At 41.3% G+C, this 22,654-nt stretch overlaps 1 protein-coding gene across 6 annotated transcripts in view; it reads right to left on the bottom strand.

Annotated features, from left to right (window-relative positions):
• The window catches only part of EPHA6 (EPH receptor A6), an 833,380-nt gene that overhangs the window by 382,693 nt on the left and 428,033 nt on the right, over window positions 1–22,654 (bottom strand). For 4 of the 6 annotated variants that reach the window (XM_075594038.1, XM_075594040.1, XM_075594039.1 and 1 more), the window contains 2 exons: window positions 11,861–12,016; window positions 87–422 (listed from right to left, as the gene is read on the bottom strand). The exons of the other annotated variants lie outside the window; for them this stretch is intronic. In XM_075594038.1, coding sequence (XP_075450153.1) covers window positions 87–422; window positions 11,861–12,016 — 492 coding nt within the window. The remainder of the gene's footprint in view (window positions 1–86; window positions 423–11,860; window positions 12,017–22,654) is intronic. 6 annotated transcript variants of the gene reach the window in all.

Raw genomic sequence — 22,654 nt, 5'->3', positions numbered from 1 at the left:
TGCAAAATGTGGGCTTACAACCTTGACAATTACATCAATGCTTTTGGTGCTAGAGAAGTAACATTTATACAGCAAAATAAACCTACCTTCCCGATCAGTGGTAACAGTAATAGTTGTGTACTGCTTTGGAGAGAAGCTGACTTCCGAGACTCCATTCGCTGCTTCAACCTCAAATGTGTAGTTGATGTGAGTTAGGAAGTCAAGCACTGTGACTGAAGAGTTTACCAGGCCTGTATTTCGAGGCATGAAACGGATACCCCCACCACAGGGATCGCACTGGCTGAGGTCTGAGCCACATTTCTTGCAGAGGACGTTGTACGTTAGATCTTTTCTCCCCCCAGTGTCGACTGGTGGACTCCACTCCAAATATAATGCTGTTTCATTTATGTTAAAGTTTACATTCCTTGGAGCTGAAGGTGGTTCTGGAAAGCAAAAGGAAAGAGAGACAAATACAAATGATTACAATTTGGTTGATATTATGCTACACTCTTGCTTCTGTGTTTCTGGAGCATAACTTGATTTCCCAGTTGTAGTTTGCAAAGCAATAATTTTTCCAATAATCAAGTCTTCATTAGTAATCAACCTCCTACCGGGATATTTCTAACACTGCCAAGAACACTTACTGTACTTCAGACCCTTCTGTAATTCCATTTAGTTCTAGAAATCTAATTATTTAATTTCAAATGTGTTAAAAATTAATGTTTCTTTCTAACATCTCATATAATTTGCAACTTGACAATAGACAAAATAAGTAAAGGAACAGAATCCTATCCCACATAGGAAGATTTTCAACATGCAACAGGTGCAGATTTTTCCTTAACTGGATTAAAAAATAAAAATAAATAAAAGCCAAAACGATTCGCTGTGGAATTCATCCTCTGGCAGTGTTATAATGGCCTATGTTAATATCAGATTTATTATAATTTGGGAAGTAGAGAACAGATAGCATTTTAGGTAGCAGGTAACACAGCTTTTTTGATAGGAAACCAAGTGATTAGGTGATGATGAAATGCTTGATAAATAAGTAATACTTCAAGAAGTGTGCTACTAATATCAGGCTACACACTGATTGTTACTTCTAGTCATGCTATACAGGCCTATGTTGTTTATAGTGCTAGCCACTCAGAGGGAAACGTTTCTTTAAATGTTTTACAAGTTCTTTTATCCTACTACTTTTTTTCCCTTATTTATTTCAGCACATCATTTCCAATGAAATATAAATAAGGCTAAAAAATAAAGGGGATACTTAGCAGGAGAATAGCTTGGTGGTGATTAAAGCCCTAGCCTCTGGGAGAAGACGCAGGCTGCAACTTTGATTGCCCTTGGGAAAGCCATCCTGGGCTCAGGTATGAAAATAAAGAATACAGGCTCCTAAAGGCAGAGGTCAATAGCAGCTTTTTCTTTCTATGTGCTCTGTGCAGTTATAAAAATGAAGTATTATGGTTATTAAATGTTTTATTATAACATCTATAACACATAATAACACGTTCATTAGATCAGGATTCACTTATAACGCGGTGTGAGTGTGGCACCCATTTTTTAAAAGCTAATTTTTTTTTTAAAGCTTTATTGCTAACGGACGGACACACACAATACTCCCCAGCACATCCCACCCCCCCTTCCTGCTCATCACATACCCCTGCCTGAACATCACATCCCCCTGCCTGCACATCACCCCCCAGCCTGCACATCACCCCCCAGCCTGCACATCACCCCCCAGCCTGCACATCACCCCCCAGCCTGCACATCACATCCCCCCTGCCTGCACATCACCCCTTCCTGCACATCACATCCCCCTGCCTGCACATCACATCCCCCAGCCTGCACATCAACCCCCAGCCTGCACATCACATCCCCCTGCCTGCACATCACCCCCTCCAGCCTGCACATCACATCCCCCCTTCCTGCACATCCCATACCCCCATATACACACCTTTCCCCCCTCCCCCCTCGTAGCTCCAGAGGGGAGAGAAGGGAGCTGGTTCCAGGTCTGTACCTCCGCCGGGGGGTGGGGGGGGAGGAGAGAAGGGAGCTGGTTCCTGGCCGAGGACACACACAGACAGCTGACATCCCGGCCCAGACTCACCAGCTTCTCCTGTACTGCTTACACACACACATCTCTCCCTCCCTCCCTGTACCTCCGCTGGGGGGGAGGAGAGAAGGGAGCTTATTCCTGGCCAGGGGACACTCACAGACAGCTGACATCCCGGCCCAGACTCTGTGAGATCCTCCCCCCACTCCCCCCCCTCTCACAGACTCACAGATCTGCTGCAGATGCCAGGTAATGCTGTGTGGGGCTGCCGCTGCGACGCTGGGCTCAGGGAGAGCTGGGAGAGTTATCCCAGCTCTCCACCTCCGACAGATACAGAACCCCTGATCGCAGCAGCCATTTTTTGAAATTGCGATCCCAGTTATAATGCTGTCGTATCGGGTGGACCCCGAGGACCGCGTTATAACGGGGTTCAGCTGTATTACTAAAGTAACATTACCTATTGTTACAGTTTGCAGCTCAAACTGCTGGGAATATTGTCAACAGATGATCACAAACAGGAAAGTGTTGCAAAGATCTTGTACTGCAGGGGAAGTGGTGTAAAACCTGCTATGGAAATGAAAGGATGCTTAGTATATTAAAACTCATTTATAATGGCTTTGAGAGTGAATTTTACAATATAAAAAGATAGTAAGTATTATCTAATACTACAGAAGTAATTATTTTTTTTAAAACACATGTAGGATATTGCTTAGATTGCTGCTTTAATTATACCTTTGAGCTTTTGTTTTACAGCAGGGCCCCGCTTTTCAGCGATCCGCCTATACGGCGGCACCGAGAAGGGGGCCGCCATCTTTGATTCTCCGTCACGCATGCACAGAATGGGCGGTTGCGCCCGGCGCGCATGCGCAGACCATAGGCCGCGCATGCGCAGAACGGCGAAAACGCCGTTCTGTGCATGCACAGAACTGAAAATCGCCGGATCCGCTTTCCGGCGTTTTTTACTATACGGCAGGCCGCTGGAACGGAACCCGCCGTATACCTGGGGCCTTACTGTATTTGTTTTCAAATCAACAGAACAACACATTTACTTAATCTCCAGCATTTAAATAAATTTAATCCATGGCAAATAACGGCATCCAATTTTTACATTTAAAAACGAATTCTTAGATATATAGTATATATTTATATATATACAGCTCAACCCCGTTATAACGCGATCCGTTACAACGTAAATCCGCTTATAACGCAATGCAAGCGTGGCTCCCAATTTTCGTATTTATGAATACTTTACAACACGATTATTGGTCTCTTAAATACTTTATTGTACAATGCATACAATTGTGCATTATTTCTAACGCGATCCGCTTATAACGCGATGTGATTCTTTGGACCCCAAGCACAGCGTTATAAGGGGGTTGAGCTGTACTATTTTTCTGAAGTATAGCAGAGATCAATAGCAATCTAATTCACAATAAGTCCTATCTTTCTCATGACTTTACTGTTGACCATGGGGACGGCTGTCCATTTTCAACAAAGAAAAAGCTCTGGTGTATAGGACTGATATATTCAATATTTCTCCTAAAATACGGCAAAACATTACACCGGATTTCTTGAAAACATTTGAAAACAATATGATTTTGTTGTGTGATCCACCCTTTCTTGTTATCCTTTATCGTGTTTAATTCGGAATACATTTCATCCCCACATTCAATATAACAACCAGTCACTGCAGTGCAGTATGTTCTGACACGGCCAACAAAATGCAATACATTTTTGTCCCCAAAACCAATGCATTCCTGCAGATGCTGTCCTACCATGCAATATAATGACCTCTGCTCAATTCTATTCACATACTGATCCTGTGATACAGAATTGCGTCTCGCTAAAGCTGAAAAGCTGAATTATTAGCTCAAAACTGATAGCCAAGGAGATTTGTATCCATCTTATTGAGTTGAGTAGAATTTAAACATTTGACTTTTGCTTCCCTTTTTTAGAATAATGTTTTGCATAGAAATTCTTGTACAATCCAGTTTATTGTATTAACTCATCACTAAATGCCTAAATAAATTAAATTCCACACCACAGTATCTTTATATTTTTCATTAAAAAGTACCTTCATTTACTAAAATAAAAGTAGTTTATCAATTAATTATTATCATCTGTCCTACGAACACTATAAATGGGAATAATGCGTGGGAAGTGTTGATTAAATAAGTAATATGAAGGTGTCCAGAAAGTCAGCGTAAAGTGATTTTTCTTCCTTCACAGTTTGTGATAAATGGGAGGACCAGCTCAGTGAGAAATATAACACCATGGAGACTATTAATTGCCTTTGCAGCACCTGTTGTCAAATATTTCAAAGTGTAAAAGATGTTTCTTAATAAAAGTTAAGTTTTTCATAACATAGCTACATGCAATACGATATATAAAAAAGTAAACATTAAATAATATTACGAGCACGTCATTGCAGAGCAGACAGCTCTGGTAGTAAGGGGTGCCATAATATTTTTCTTTTTGTATTATGCTGAACCCCCCCCCACCCCCCCAAAAAAATCTACATTTCTTATATTTGTTTCCTAGCGGCTAACACCTTATTTTGTTAAACAGAGGGTGTCAAAATGTTTCCATCATCTGGAGACAGAAAATGCATAATGCTATTTTCAGATGTACATTATGCTGTCTTGTATCTTGTGAAACAAAACATTGATTATACATGTTCATATCTGACACACCAGGGTCATTTCAGTTCTATTCCTTCAAGAAAAAGAGATAACATTTTTTTTCTCTCAGCTATAGAAATAGAGTTGTATAACTGTAGCAACAATGAATTAAGAAGTCATAAAAGTCGTTTGCAGGTCCAAATGAACTCCAAGACAGACAGTATCTAAAGAAAATTAAATGACCCAGAACAAAAATCCTGGTTTTCTGTGTTTGTTGTATTTCTGTATGATTAAGCTCTTCCATCTTTGCCCTAATATGCATACAGTAGGTATCAGAGCAGGGGTAGCCAACTCCAGTCGAAAACTGAGCCACTGATTGAGCCACCTGTGCAGAAGCAGAATTATCCCCAAATTCTGACTTGTTGGGGGAGACTTAAGGACTGGAGTTGGCTACTCCTGTATCAGAAGGAAACAAAGGCATAGAAATACCTTGCTAATTAGATAATTTCTCAATGCGTGAAAGTCTTCGCATCAACTACAGTATGTGGATATATAGTCATATTAAAATCTTGCCTAATATGTTCTGAAATCTGACTTTAATTTCTTCATTACACTTTGCCTCGCCAACATGTTTCCTTCCTTTGATTGCCCATCTCATATCTGCAATTTTGATTTACCCAATGTCTCCATTTGTATATGCACAGGTTCACGGTCACTTATAATCACAGAACACAACAATCAAATGTTACATTTTAATTTTTCAGAAAACAACCTTATGAGCATAAAAAGATAATGATAATAAGTGCAATATGCAATTATGAATAGATTACATTGACAACAATTGTCACATGGAGAAATGTAACTAATGAATATTGAAAAAAAAGTAGGGAAAAAAAATCACAAAATCGTCATCAGTAGGTAAAAAAATGTGAATTTATGTATGGTCCATTAGTGATACTGATAGTGAATAGGAATTTAAGATACCCAAAAAGGCAGTGTCTGTGTCAGTGTACACTTGGCAAAATGGCACCAGACCAACAGATACTGATATTCAACCAAAGAAGGCATGTATGAGAGAACAGCACTATAGCTATGACATGGGAGCATGCACAGCACTGGCAGGCTTCAGCTAGCCAGAAAGGAAAGGTCTAGATGGAGATGACTGGTGGGAAATCCCTTTAGGACACAGAAGACAAAGACGATGAAGAGTCAGTTGAGGTCAGTAGGTTAGATGACTAAAGCCTGGAGAGAACCCTGGGAGTAGACATTGATGGGAATATAAGGTTAAGATGTATGAGGAAGCGCTGGAGGTAGACAGGAGGGAACAACAATTAGATATAGAGGGAATATGTTAGTTCATGTGTAGGTAGGTCGCATGCTAGACTAGAAGCATACTGTAGGCAATTCAAACAAAAATGGAGGTAGAAAAATAATCTGTAGCTGTGCCTGTATAATATCATTATATAAAGTCTGGCAGACTGCTGAAATTTACTTAAATAAAGCAAATGCAGAATAAACTGCAAGCCTTCCTATTTAGGCAGATACATCTTAAGAAATGTAAGGGAATTCAGAAACTGAACAGCTTCAAAGATTTAGCTTGCTGTAGCACAGGAGATGGAAATCAGCATAACTACTTACCCAAGTAACAAATGTAGACATTAGCCATGCAATAAAATATATTGCGTTACAAAGACGGTGTGGGATAAATTGAGTTGTTATGAACAGATTAAAAGGGGTGGTGTGGGGAGTTTAAAAAGTCATCATAGTGAAAAAAAGAACAAATAAATAGTAAAAGATAAAAAAAATATTAATTTGCTACATTATTAAATAGTAAATGAGTGCTTTAAATGTTATAAAGATTAAAAAAGGAATCCCAGAGAGAGGCACACTAGAAAAATTAATTACGTCTTGTACAGGTGGCCTTTTCTAGAAATGCCAAATCTGTCAGTGTATTTAACCAGCGATTTTATAGCAACACATTTAGATTTTGAAGTCAAACATTTTTTTCCCCGCTGAACTTGTTGCTCCCCTGAGCCAAGATTAATTTATTGTACATCTTGTAAATTATAAGGTGTACCTAGAATTATAAGGATATAGTTCTAGATTGGAACTCAATACCAACTCAATTTAAGCTCTAACCTTGTTCCAAAAGCATTGGAAGTTGGGATGCCAACAAATGAGATGGTTTGTATAAATATTGACGCAGTTGGACTGTAAATGTCCTCTTTATTCCTGAATTGATATTCTTAGCAAATTCCCTAAACAGTCGTAAACAATTTTCAGGAATCCAGTTCTTGTGATTATGCAGAACCTTGGACAGGAGCCAGAGAAACGGGAAAGAAATCTCCTAATACAATATTGAGCACCTTGCCTGTTAATCACTGGATGGTCTCCCTGTATCTGATTGGCTGGAGGCTTTGTGACACCTCATATTAAAGGTCTGGTTGCCGCTTTAGCATTAATGTCAGAATGGTCACCTTTTGTAAACATTTGTATTGTGGTATTTTAGGATATTCTATAGTACATTGTGAGGCTTGGCTGTTTATGCAGAGCTACTGCATAGATTTTTTGTGCTTGCAACACTAATTGTATCACAGTTTTAATACATTTCCCTGTACATCTTATGCGCCACTCAGTTTAAAATAGTGCTCGGTGTATTCAGTTTATAAAACAGGAATTTTATAAGGGAACTTGCTACGTCTTTTCTGTCTCTATTCGGGAATGCTACACACCATGTTCATTTTCCAATGAGATGATTTTCAATAAATTAAGTTCACTTATACAGGTTGTTCAGCTCCCATTTACATTCACTGAAAGCTCATTATTATCTATTTCTAGTCAACCACTTTTGACAAGAGCTGAGCATGGAGGCATGGAGGCATGGAGGCATGGAGGCATGGAGGCATAGAGTATGCATAGAAAGATTTAGGTACAGGCCCTGTACTTTAATTTCTAACCCAGAAATACAGATGCAGCGGCCGTTATTCAAACATTTACCTGGATACATCTTGCGTTATGCCGCGTGGTGGACCCGAGATGGTCAGTTGCAGACATAATGGCCCATCAGATTAACACAACAGGGGTCCCTGCTGTGTGAGTCCTACCGGGGTCTGCCTGTCTGTTATAGACGCGTTGTAAGACATAGGCTGAATCAGTCACTCTAACTACGCGCCTCTCACAGGCGATAATGGTTTTTTTATTAAAATTATAACATTACAGTAATGTAGCAAGGGGTCTCCTGAGTTGAACAAAGTTGATTTCAGCCTTGGGGACCCCTACTACCCGAGATACAGGCCCGTTATGGGGTGTCGGTATCCCCATGATAATATCCTGTGGGTCACGTGACAGTTGGATGTAAGCAAAGCAGAGGGATACCGGCGCCCGCCTGTATCTCGGGAAGAAGGTCCCCGGGGTTTAAATCAACTTTGTTCAACTTAGGAGACTCTCTGCTTCCTCACACTAGTATCAAACACCCCCCTCCCCCAAATAAAAAATCATTACCTTAGCGAGTAGCTGCTAAGCTAATGAAGATGCTTACATTTTATTTTTATTCATAGTGTACGTGAAAGGGGGTCTCGAGCTGAACAAAGTTGATTTCAGCCTCGGGGACCCCCTGCTTCCCAAGTTACAGGCCTCTGTATGGGGTGCCAGTATCCCCGCCATGTTAAAATCCACGTGGGATGTAAACAAAGCAGAGGGATACCAGCACCCCATCTCAGGAAGCAGGGGGTCCCCGGACATGAACCCAACGCGGTTCTGCTCCGGAGACCCCCTGCTCATCTAAACTAGGAATACAATTTAAATGTAAAAATATTTAGTAAACACCAATACCCCACCCACCCTGTGCACCCCCCCCCCCCCCATAAAACCATAATTTATTATTTTACACACAGAATTAATACCCCAGGCCGGCAGGCATCCCCGGTGGTCCAGACGGGTGTCCGCAGGCCCCACAGTGCACCCCGGGGGGTACCCACGGCTGTCTGGGGGCCTCCAGGTGGTCCCCGCTAGGCACCAATTGAGTGCTGCAGTGGCTTATCAGGCCCATATTATTATATGGATATGATGTACCACTATACTACTAAATGGGTACAGGGTGCGTATAGTGGGTCCGGGGTGGGTGGTTAGACCCCTGCGTGGGTGGTTAGACCCCCTGGGTGGGTAGCGGGGCAGGGTGGGTTAACCCCTTAATTATTGTAGTGGTTATTAACCGCTAAGGTGATTAAGGGGTTAGAGGACATTAGAAAGTATTTATTATGTACTTTATGCATGCTTTATTATGTACTTTATTCATGCTTTCTGGCAAAGGAGGACAGGGACCTGCGGTATCCTGATGAGGACGCCCTTCATATTGGCTGTGGTAATTAGAACAGTATTTATTTACTTTATGCTGGCTAATGTGTTTAATAATGGGCAAGTAATAGTTATTTTGCCCATTACTGTACTGTATGTGTTTTATTTTTTTACATACACTATTTGTACCGCAAGGCAGCAGGGACCCATGGAGACCACCCGAGGACCCCCGGATGCCCACGGGTACCACCTGCGGACCCACGGGGGACACCTGCGGGGAAGAACCAGGGGGACCAGCTGTGGGGGCCCCGCAGCCCACAGGGACAACCCAAGCGCCTCAGACACCCGTGGGAACCACCCGAGGGCCCCCAGACAACTGTGGGGATGACCCGGGTACCACCTGGAGGCCCACGGTGCCTAGCGGGGACCACCTGGAGGCCCCAAGACACCCGTGGGTACCCCCCCCCCCGGGTGCACTGTGGTGCCTGCGACACCAGTCGGGGCCACCGGGGACCCGCACCGGCCTGGGGTATAAATCCTGTGTAAAATAATAAATTATGGTTTTATGGGGGGGCACAGGGTGGGTGGGGTATTGGTGCTTACTAAATATTTTTACATTTAAATTGTATTCCTAGTGTAGATGAGGAGGAGGTCTCCGGAGCAGAACCACGTTGGGTTTATGTCCGGGGCCCCCCTGCTTCCCGAGATACAGGCCCCGGTATGGGGTGCTGGTATCCCTCTGATTTATTTACATCCAACGGTCACGTGACCCACAGGATTTTAACATGGGGATACCAGCACCCCATAATGGGGCCTGTATCTAGGGAAGTAGGGGTCCCCAAGGCTGAAATCAACTTTGTTCAACTCAGGAGACCCCCTGCTACATTACTGCAATGTTAGAATTGTAATAAAACCCCTGCGATCACCTGTGAGAGGCGCACAGTTAGAGTGACTGATTCAGCCTCCTACTGCGCGTCTATTACAGAAAGGCAGACCTCGGTAGGACTCACACAGCAGGTACCCCTGCTGTGTTACTCCGATGGGACATTTAGTCTGCCGCGGCAAAACTTGTGAGGATCTCGGTCATCTCTCGAAATTCCATTTCGAGATTTGTTCGAATAACGGCCGCTGCATCTGTATAATGAAAACAATATTTTTGTAAGTGATGTAATGTAATTGTCTTAACCCTGTCAGTGCCCCTTACCATAGCTACAACGTCATGGGGCCTGGCACTCCATGACTTAATAGCTTAAGTATTATTCTATTTGCTCGTTGTGTAGGGGAGATCACTTTCTGCGCTTACTGAACTCGATCTGGTCTGCTGTGGAATGGAAGAGCGTGACTACTCCTCTTCCGTCATCAGTGAACCCTGGCGAGCAGTGGTTACATGATCGCTAAGTGCCAGAGGTTATACGACCAATCAAGCGTGCACAAAAATGAGACAAATTCAATGGGGCAATTTCATTTTTGGTTTCTTCGAAAATGAAGGATGTTATAACTTTATACACAGTGTGTCGGCACTGCAGATTGAAAGCCATCTTTTACCTTCATCCTTAGCTAGTTTGGCCCTACCGCCATGATAACCATCATAACCCTGTCAAATGAAGAAGCATGAGAAGAGAAAGGGTGGACACTTTGTGTGGGAGACATGTCCTGCTCAATCACAAAAAAGTAATTAGCTAAAGGAAGACAAGTTTATTTTATCCCCAAATATAACCTAACCATGTTTACAATCTAACTTTAAAATAATGTTTGAAAATTCTAACAGTGGCTTATTTAATCTTAAAAGGCCATGAGGCACGCAGATTTGCAATCTTAAACACATGATCACCATTGGTTCATTTTGGTGTTAGGAGAGAATTTATAGTTCTGTGTTCTTAATATTCCACATTAGTTCTAATCTCCAATTTAACCAAAATCTATATAACGGACACATTTATGGCTCCTGGAATCTCCCTGAAATTACTTTGAGATGTAAAATAGTGTCATTAAACAGAGTGTCCGAAATATGTAATCTCTCTGTTATTCAATATAAACTATGATTAGTTACAGTAAAAACATTAAAGAACAAATTATTCCGTTTTTATGTATTTATACATTTAATTATTGTGCATCAAGTAATGCAAATTTCTATGAATAACAAGAATAATGTCAATTATACAGTATGATGGGTGTCTGCAAGGAAAAAACGACTCGCCTGCAGTACTGAAAAAAACATACCCTCTTTACTGAAGGGCCCTCATCCCAATTTGCATGACGATTAAATAGCTTTTTAATTGCCATTAAATTATGCTGGCTAAACTGTGGTTTCATGCAAATATTAAGCTGCAATGACATACAGTGAATCATTTAGTAAGATTTAGAACTTGGAACAAAGAGGAACAATTAATTCTAATCCTCAGATTTAACAATATAATGTGTCACTGGGCTGTTTATGCATGTGGCCTGATTGCTTTGTTATCATTTATAAATTATGCACAGATGAAGTGGCACATAGAAAATGCCTGGCGCCAATAACCCTTGTGAAGACATATTTCTGCGAAGCTCTCTGTGATTTCTTCAACAAATGGATTAACTATACAGCTTTGTTCAGTAAAAGAGAAGGAACCATTTGGTATTATATCATAGTGTATTTCATACATCATCTAAAATCTCTATTGTTGGTAATTAGGTAATGAATTTTCTATTTTACTCAGATGCTACAAGTTAACATCTATACACCTTTTAGTTTTACACTTTATTCTCTTTACTGTCATTAAATTACCATGTGAATATGTAGCCACAAACAGACTGCTAGAGCTTTTTATGGGAGGAGGAGAATTCAAAATGAAAAAAAAAATCACAAAGCAAGAGGGGACAAAACATGAAACCAAACAGGACATATACTGTAACGTGCATTCCAGCTTCAACTTACTTGTACATGCCATGGTAGGTGGGTCTTTCTCAGCTCTGAAGTAACCTTTTTCACACTGGCAGACAGTTGTTGCCTCGACAAAGGTGAAACTGTGCGGAGGACATTTGGAACACTTGATATTCCCAGCAAATGCCTTGTAGAATCCTGGCCTGCACGCTGTAAAACAAGACAAGGTGTTCAAGGCTTTATTTTACCTTTACATTGCATTTAATCTGTCATTCTATTCTGACAGTGAGAAATCCTGGGTAGACACTGTTTGTAAAATCCTTCTGACCTTAGGCAAGTAACTTTATCTCCCTGAACCTCAGACAACACAATTACATTGTAAATCCTTCTAGGCAGAAATTCATTGTCTGTTTTCCTACAATGACAGTAAATAATTGTTAAAATTATAATTCTGAACTTGGGCCAACCCTAAACAATCTTTCAGGAATCATGTTTACATGGCTCTTCGTTAGCATATGAGTTTGTTTGTTTACTCAATACAGAACAATAATATGCAGTGCTGTTGAAATATACAATAAATAATTAAAAATATACAAAGAATAAAATAGGAATAGAATATAAATAGAATACAATATTGGAATTAAAGGGTAATGTTATTTAGTGTTACACACTAAGCTGAACGGGCAAGGCCGTTGCAGTATTTTAGATGGTGGTTGGTAAGAGTATAAATTAAAAAAGCAATAATAAACTAATATATTTTATGCTGCAACTGTAGAGGGAAAGGACCCCAATATGAGGAGCACACTTTCACTAGCTGGGATTGTGAGTGTACGAGTTAAAATACACAATTAAATGGTGCATAGATGATCCAATTTGGAGTATAGTGAACCCCGGATCAAGAACAATGCTTGCTACAGTGTAATACTGGTGTAGCCAGGCCTGGTTTCACTAGCTACTAGTCTGCCCTCCTCCTGGCAGTAAGCCCTAGTAGAGCAGGCTTGCCAGGAGTAATCATGGGTTTTCCCCACCTCCTGTAGCTTCAGTGAGTCACAGGAAAGGGGGGGGGGGGTGCGGTATAACTAGGCCTTGTGTCCAATCAGGGACTGAGGGTTGGTTCCTGCTTTTCTCTGTACTTAAGGAGTTGCACTAACTGATTTAGTCAGTTTGCCTCTACCTTTGAGAGAGGCCAGTCTACCCAAACCAATTGGCAGGGCTCTGTCAATCTGTGGGCCCTCCCTTAAGGGAACGACAGGGGACTATTCCTCTTACTCCACAAGGGAGTAAGGGAAGAGCAAGGACAGCTGTGGGGGCCCTGTACCTGCAGGGATTGTCCAGGGAAACATCCTGAGGGTGAAGGCCCTAAGCTCTGCTGAGGGTTGCTGTGTATGCTGTGTATGCTGTGTGAAGCCTGCAGTGTATAATAAAATGTTCCTGTTTCACTATACCTTCCGCCTGAGACTGAAATCTATCAGGGGAAGGGAAAAGAACTTTGCTCATTCCAGGGGCCTGCAAGAGATGGAGGCGCTGTCACCGTGAGTACCTTATCAGTCTATACCCCAGAAGCCTGTTCTGACATCCCCTACCACCATGCGGGAGACTCATGGTCTGTAAGCCAGCAGGTGTGCACCACCACACTCCATGTAGCAGCAACATCTCCCAGAGGGGGTGGGAGGGAATATGGGCTACATTGGTAAACACTGTGCCTTTGTGTGAAACTCTGTGAGATCAACTACCAAGGAAAGGAGGGGGTGAGGAAGGGGATACATCTAAAAACCATGATTAAAATACTAATAGCCATCCTGAGTGACTAATTGGTTCATAGCACAGTGGATACAAATGTAGCCACCATATAATGAGTATGAGCTGTATGATCAGGTGTCCACAAACAGAGGGTTATGTACTGAACCAATAGTGCGACGGGTAGGCAAGTAATATCTTAGTGCAATACCGGCTACGTATATATCGTAAATGGTAATAAACCCACAGTAGTTAGTAGGTCGTAAGCGTATAGACAGCACAATCAATTTTGTGAACAGGGATCTTAGTATAGTAGATCCATGTAAACACTAAAAACTTAGATTAATGAGCAGCTATATAATAGTTAGAGCATTGTTGCAGCTCCTGTAAGCAGAAGGAGGAACCGCAGCATGCCGACACACTGTATTAGGCAAAGTGTAGAAGTGTATCCCAAAGAAAATACACTGTTGCTAAATAGTGTGCCGACAGTATATATATATATATTTTTTTTTTTTTAAATATATATATATTTATATATAATATATTTTATGCACTGCACCTGCTTGTATTATACGGTCCTATATTAAAAAAAGAAGATAAAGTCGTTAACTCTCTGAATATGGTCTCTTGACTAGTACAGTCAAAATATCAGGGAAACCAAATCTTCTGATTTTGTTAAAGCAGAAATATATACACAAATAATAGCACAAAATTAAATATATTTTCACAGTATAGTATTATTGAATAAAAATGTTCGGCTAACAGCAATGGTGAGATACTGTATTCACGTACAGTATTAAATTGGTTAAAAGCATGTAGATAAAAACCGTATGATGAATCATGGGGAAGCTGCGAGTCCCTGCGTCATCATCCGATCAGGGACACCAAGGTAAGTAAGAACCCTGCTCTGTAGATAAAAAAAGGGGCTGCCCAACGAATAAATATTCCAGGGAAGCCGCCTGCAGCCTCGGTCGGATGGGTATCTGTGATCCACCGCTAAGCACAGGATTTTTGTATAAAGTTTAGATGTTGTTTGTCAGCGGGATTTTACAGTGTATGTTTTCACATGATAGATTTTTAAGCAATGGGTGACCAAGGATGGGCTTAATCGAAATCATATCATCTATTCTCTGATGAAGTGGCCTTGTAGCCAAAAAACGAATAGGATATTGCGTTAGTCCACCTATTTGGGGTATTGTGTCCTCATCGGACTATTGACTTGTGTGGCATTTATTGGACTCATTCGGCACTGCAGGCGCCGACAACATTGGAGGTGCACCTTGTGCTGGGAGTCCTTTCCGGCAGCACCGTTTTATATATTGAATAATTCTATACTATGAGATCTCTTTGCGTTTTTCCTCTTTATTCCTTTTAGACCTGATGCCCAATCATCGTACCCAAACAGCAGCATACTCATATATCCCAAAGGTAGGTTATTTGTAATATTTATTGATTTTGGTTCACGTTCACATTTGTATCACTTTTTTTCCTGTGTGTTACACCTACACATTTTATTCACTCATATTTTTTCTGCACAAGTTGTTTTTGTGTTATCACTTGTTATACAATTTTAAAATGTATAATATTTTCACAATACACATTTTGTGCGCTCCAGATTCTTTTTGTTTACCCTCAGATAAAAACAATGTATATGTTACACACACTGTAATCTGTTTTTCCCAATCAAAAGACAAAGGCTTTTCACAAAGCTTTAGAGAACGCGCTTCATTCGCCATAGTACAATTTTCATGAGAGAATTAGCTAATGACACGGTTGATTCCCTGGTTGCTTCCCTTTACTGATTCCAACTTTAAAGTAAATTACTCTGTACAGATGTACTGTAGCAAGCTTCATTGTTCTGTCTTTTGTTGTAAATTCCTTATTTATTGTTTTTCCAGACTGTTACATTAGCATATTTGAAACAAACATGAAATATATATGTTACGAAAGTCTGTGTGCACGTGACTTGTGTATGTGAAACCTTCAGCTATCCAGCTAACTAACTTACCTCCCCGCAGGGCACTAAAAATGAGCAATAACTCCACAAAATAAATCACACTGCACCTCAATTACACTTTCACCAACAAGGATAATTTAAGGTCTTACCCTTAGGAGTCCCTGGTCTCCCGTTTATGGGAAAAATATGTAATTAACATAAAAACCCAATGTAGCGAAATGTCTACGAAAATGCGTTCAATCTCTTCACAAAGGTACTAGGTTCAATTAGAGCCTAAAAACAATATTTATTACATTTTAGATTTACAGTTATATACAAAAAATGGTTCAGTGTTTGTTTACAGAAAAAAAATGTTACAAAAGAACATACAATATATAAATGCACAGTTCTATAAAATAACAGGGTATAAAACAGAGCCTAAATAAGTTACCACCTATTAGACTACTCAAGAGGAGATTGAAATACGAGAATCCACATATTATGATTATAACACTCCTCTGTTGAAGTCTAGTTTTGATAACCCAAATGCATGGATTTTATCGTCAAAAACGTTGCTTCTGTCACATGCACAGGCTAACCTCTTGTGGATGTGTCTTAACTACCCCTCATCAATCTATTGTGACATTTATGGCTAGGAGAGATAATTATTTTTTAAAGTGAAATGACTCTAAAAAATCCTATAACTCTCTCCCTATAACCCCTAGAGTAACGCTACACTCACTGTTGCATTTGTACGACTTTAATACACGTCTGGACCCATGGTTATTTCTGTTGACCACACGAGGGCCGAAAATAAATTAATAACCCATATTATTACAGCAGCAGGTGTTCCATAGCGAGCCTGTGGAAACAAGATAAGCTACCGCCAGTTCAGATCATTAGAAATAAGGTATGGTTTATGTGTATGATGGAAAAACTAACGACACATGCCATAACTTCCAAAAAGCCTGGCTGCCCTGGATTGCATACACAGGTATTCCACATCTGGACTTGGGATGTCTCTGTAGTCCCTTGGGATCAGTCAAATGTCTCTGCTAGGGACTTGCCAAGAGATTCCCTTGCATTACCCTGTAATGTCACCTACCTGTAAACTGACTTCTTGCGATTACCCAGGTCCCTCAGAAATGGATTCCATAACAGACCTAGAGGCTGTCCAAGACTGCTCTCGCAAACAATGATAAAGCTATGTAAAGAATCACAAATTATTGATCCACTGCTGTGCTGTTCCTCCTCCCCCCCCCACCCCTCTAACCCTTTTTCTTTTATGTGTCCCCCCCCCCCCCACCCAATACCCATTCTCTAATGTTTTACTTCTTTAAATCTCTGCTCGGAAAAAACAAAATGCATGTTGGATAACAAGCAGTACATCCCAGTGTACATATTATGTGGCTGTAGTCTACAATTTGAGTTAAGAACTCTCCACAATATGCTAAGAATTATGTGTTTTGTTGAGGGACATGGTTTGGCAAAATTCCAGTACTGATGTTTCTGTGGAGTTATCCATTGAAGGATGTAAAGTTAAATTAAAGTCTCCTCCACAAATACTGTAAGAAGTCCCTATTTCAGGGGTCTGCAACCTCTCAAGGCAGAAGAGCCATCTTATAAAAAAATGTCTTTCTCCAAAATATTCCGAGAGCCGCAACACATGCATGAATATTACAGCCCCACAAACACATACATATACTGTACACACACTAATAGGTATATACTGTAAGGTATAAGCATTAACAGACGACAAAGTATGTGGGGAAAATAAAAACATGTCACAATAAGTCCCTTCGTTTAGTTTTTTTCATAGTTTTTCTGTTTAACACAGTGTCATTTACAAATACACCATACATACTACCCGCCCAAATACATATACACGACCCCCCATAAAACACTTATACAACCCCCCCAAAAAAAACCTACACGACCCCCCAAAAAAACACCTACACACACTACCCCCCCCCCCCTTTCCAAATACACACACATATACACTTACATTGGGCCTCTCTCCCACACTATCCTGGCGGTGGCTGCAGGGGGCTCCAGTCAGTGTGTGTTTCTCACTTTCTCCCCAGTCATTGTGTGTTTGTGTGTCTGTCTCTCTCTCCCCAGGTCTGTGTGTGACTCTCTCTCCCCAGGTCTGTGTGTCTCTCTCTCTCAGGTAAGGCAAGCAGTCCAGGCACGCGGTCTTATCCAAAAGTACAAACTTTAATCCAGCATAAATCCAACGTTTCGACTGCGTACAAGCAGTCTTTGTCAAGGTGAGAGCTGAGAGGCCAGATCACCTCTCTCTGTGTCCCTCTCCCCAGCACAGTGTCCCTCTGCCCAGCACAGTGTCCCTCTGCCCAGCACAGTGTCCCTCTGCCCAGCACAGTGTCCCTCTGCCCAGCACAGTGTCCCTCTGCCCAGCACAGTGTCCCTCTGCCCAGCACAGTGTCCCTCTCCCCAGCACAGTTTCCCTCTCCCCAGCACAGTGTTGCTCTCCCCAGCACAATGTGAATGGCTGAGCTTAAACTAAGAGGAGGGGCAACATACCTCCCAACAATTTACTATTTGCATTTTGGTACCTACAGTACCATGATTCCAGGAAATATTAGTTATAAAACTTGCTTTATTATTGGATTGTGATGACTAATTTTGCTGCGGTTTGTAACTATTTGAAATAACAAAAACAATATATTTGAGTTACATATAATTAATATGAATATGTAAGTTGGGATACAAAAAAGTGCCATCTAACCGGCATCCATCTCAGCAGGGCAAGGAGTGGTTAATATTATTTAGTACAGATGTAGCTAGCAGGCATTATTTCACTTGCTGGTGAGAAAGTCACACCTTTTTCGTGTTAGCCCTGCAGTAGTAAATTATTTACTTTATTGCTCAGTAATAAAATTGTTTTTCCTACTCTACTAATTCTTTAATTCTTTGTACCTATGTAATATACAGCTCAACCCCCTTATAACGCTGTGCTTGGGGTCCAAAGAATCCCATCACGTTATAAGTGGATTGCGTTAGAAATAATGTACAATGGCATGCATTGTACAATAAAGTATTTAAGATACCAATAATCGTGTTGTAAAGTATTCATAAATTCGAAAATTGGGAGCCACGTTTGCATCATGTTATAAGCGGATTCGCGTTGTAACGGATCGCGTTATAACGGGGTTGAGCTGTAGTAGGTTTCGGCTTTGAAACTCCACAAGGACTTTATCTTTTCTTCTAACTTCACTAAGGCCAACAATATTCCATTCCATTACTTTTCAACATTGTCTCATATTTGGGGGGGTGGAGGGGGGGCCTTACTTGCCATGCCAGTCCTCAACTGCAGGTTGGCAAGTACTGTACCTTTCCCACTGTAGCCAGGTATACTGTTCAAGCTTTCATAGCATGGTTGAACCTGCCACTATACTATGTATCTTCTTGCACACGTTGGTCGGGTTGTTGATAGGACACAGCTGACACTAGACAAAGTGTGTAAACGACCATAATAAAGTCAAATTATATGAATATACAAAAAAGGGCAGGAGCTGGACGTCATGAAAGACCCTTGAAGCAGAGTATGCGGGTAGGCCATAGGAACAATGAAGCTTTAGTGCAGGGAATCCAGCGCTTCAGCACAGAATGGATTTCCAAAGCCCGGTAGGAACAGCGAGTAATGGAGGCTTCTGGAAGTAGAGTCAATGCTGTCAGTCCACTGTAACAATGAAGATACAGTACTGGGGATCCCACGCTTCAGCACAGAATGGATTTCCAAAGCAGAATAGGAACTGTGAGTAATTGAGGCCTCTGGAAGCAGGGTATGCAGACAGGCCACAGGAACAATGAAGCTATAGCACTGGGGATCCAGCGCTTCAGCACAGGAACGGATTGACCCAAGGTAGGCCAGGCAGAGGTGCTCGTAGCAAGCACAGGTTACATAAATGAAAGGATTTATGCTACGCCCCTTCCTGATGGAAGGGCTGAAGCTAAATAGCACAGGCAGCCAATGGGGGCAGAGCTGCATAGGAGGCAGCATCAAGCAGACTGCAGTTTAAGTCCAGAACCAGGTGATTCCAATTGCCCAGTGCAGGGAGGGATTGCCTGGAACCTCTATAGCCCTGTAAGGGTGAGTTCCAGCCAAACCCAGGACCGGATCCCTTACAGCTTGATTGCGAGAGTGCGAGCTCCATCCGTGCCGCACTGCTGTAGCACAGGAGATCTGTGCTCATAGTGTTGCAAGCATTTGGGGGCGTGCCGGACTTGTAGCAGATGCGTAATGGATGCGTCACGAAGCTGGTTCGCCCTCATTAGTTGAACCAGCTGATGTCACATGGCAGTCGCCTGAGAAGACAAAATTTATTGTCTTCTCAAAACGCTTTTGCGACAACGCGCTACGTCGTCGGCAAGCGTGCAGACATTTGGCTAACTACTATAGCCAAGTACTGCATTGTGCTTGACGTGTGTGGATGCGCATGCAAGCGCGTGCACGTAGTAACTCCGGCAGCATAATCTCGGCCTAGCTTTCATATTTATGAATTCGCTCTCTTAATGTATTCGGCGTGGACGCTGGATACTGTACTGCTTGTAAATGGCCTGTTTCTAGTCTAGTAACACTAGCTCCCAAAATGTTTGCTTTTAATTCCTACCTAGACATCACCCCACCCCCCCAGGAACGGTATATCAAAATCATCATAAAGGACTGTTTGGAATTCATTGTGGGTATCGGACAAAATAAAAGTTGGATTGTTTAGTCTTTAACTGAGGCTTGTGTCTGCTGATGTGCATTACTGCTGGTTTTCTTATGTGTGTGCTGAATGTGTTATACTTCTTATCACTTCTCATCCCTAAACGGCAGTCTTGTCTGCTTGTAATGTTTAAATGTTTGCTGTTTTGTATACTGAAGATTATTAAGGTGAGAAACTTTTTGTATATATATTTGTTACATATACAGTACAACCCTATAGTACAGTATATGTTTGTTGTTTATGCGATTGTCAATATGAACGGATTATGCAGAGATATACTGATATAATGTATCGAAGATTGCATTAAAAGTGAACATTTTTTAAAAAGGGTGAAGTAACCTGGCTTTGCTTTTCTTGTATAAAGTATGTAGCATTGCTTGATGTCTCAGTCTGTATATGTAGATGTTAGTAGCCGTGATACTGTACAGCTTTTTGCACCATAAATTAGCAACGTATTTATTGCTGTTAACAGGATTTGAAAGCACTCATTCTGCCAGATTCAGGACGAGTGGAAAACAAAGGCAATTAATTTTAAAATCTTTATGAAAACTTGTAAAATGAAGAAACCAAATTTTTTTTTTTAATACATTTAGTTTTTATTGTGTAAAAAGATCATCTCTTTATGAATACAAACTCATTCCTCCAGGGCTACCAACAGATGCTACCAACAGATAGGGATTGAAGGATATCCCTGCTTCACCACTGGTGTCTCAGTCTGTCTGTCTGTCATTTTGACTGAACCTGCTGTGCTCAAGCAGGGATATCCTTCAATCCTGACCTGCTGGTAGCCCTTGAGGAACAAGTTTGGAAAAAAACAGTATTTTTGCTGAATTAACAAATCTTCCCCCAAAAAGCACTTATTGGTAGATAATACAGTTGTTATTAGCCTTTCTATCCCCTGAACCATCACCACTCTCCCCTCAACCCCTCCCTCCTCACCAGCTCCTCAACACCCCCTTAACTACTCCCCACACTATCCCCTTACCCCCCTTAACTAACCATCGCCACTATCCCCTCAACACCCTCTTAACTACCACCCACCACACTAAACCCCAAAACATTAAACAACCCCTCCCCCCCCCCTCGAACGGCATATCAATTGCAAACGGTTGCTTGCTTGCCATTTTCCATGATTTCACGCCTGTCACGACTTATCAGCTGTGGAGAAAAAGAGTAAACCACTATATTACTTACAATACAATAAGTAAGAAAGTACTTTACAGATGTGCTTACGGTTTTGTTAAGAGTATAGTACTTTATTGTGTACATTACTTGACTACTCTAGTACCATTCTATTACTCTATTGTCTATGCCTGATCCAATGCATAACAAAAACATCCTGTATTGCAATCTATACATTATAATACAGTCACCTCCACCATTAAAGACTTTTTCAAATAAAACTAAATAAAATAATAGATACTCACCACACCTCTACCAACCCCCGGCTATGGCAGGAGCGATACTGGGGGACACCCTGCTTCTACTTTTAAAAAAAAATGAAAAATGTTCATCCGGATGCCGAATGGGAAAGAAATACAGAATACGGTGTCTTCGTTGTCCGGGAGCCAGTCATCGTCCTTAATGTAAAAATTGCAGTACACACCTCCAGTGTCATCCTAAACAATAAATAAACACCCTTACAATGCATTTCTACTACGGGTGCACACACAAGCGCTATTGCTGTACGTGTAATTAAAAAAATTGCAATGGATATTTACCGTCCATAAGTAAGACAGGTGAAACCGCTGCGCTTACTTATATTGTACACCCTCCATAAGCGGTGCCTGTACTTGGGAAAGAGGTGGTGTATGCTTAGCGTTGCCTCCGATACATCTGCCATCTGTGCTGCTTTGCCTGCTGATGCGGATGGTACTGGTATCTATACTGTTAAAATGTATCTTTTTACAACTCATGTATGTGTGTCAGGGCTTGTGCAATAGGTGAGTGTGCATGCCTGTTACTAGCATCAATATTTTTCCCCCCATTAATTGGCAGAACAAATACAAAACTATACAATCTGAACTCCTCGAAGGAGAAATTCCAGTCCTCAAATTCAGAGGTAGTTTCAAAATATCTAGAAAATTGTAACCTACCCCAATTAACTAAGCCTGAATCTGACGCTCTAGATGGTAAGTTTACTCAGGTTGAGCTATCAGAAGCAGTTAAGTAATTTAAAGCAGCCAGGGCCCCAGGACCCAATGGGTTCACTAATATTTATTATAAAAAGTTCCTTGCGAACCTCTCCCCATACTTGTTGAGGATGTTCAATTCATTTCTGGAAGGGAAGCCAATCCCATCCACTATGTCCTCCGCAAGCCTAGCCATCATACATAAAGAGGGTCATGACCCTATGCAGTGCGGTAGTTACCATCCGATATTTCTTCTTAATACTGACCTCAAGATATACTGTACTGTTTAGCAAAAATTCTGGCAAATAGG

This window comes from Ascaphus truei, chromosome 3 (genome assembly GCF_040206685.1).
Source record: "Ascaphus truei isolate aAscTru1 chromosome 3, aAscTru1.hap1, whole genome shotgun sequence".
Taxonomy (NCBI): domain Eukaryota; kingdom Metazoa; phylum Chordata; class Amphibia; order Anura; family Ascaphidae; genus Ascaphus; species Ascaphus truei.
The sequence above is the reverse complement of the archived record's forward strand: the minus strand, read 5'-3'. Positions and strand labels throughout refer to the sequence as shown.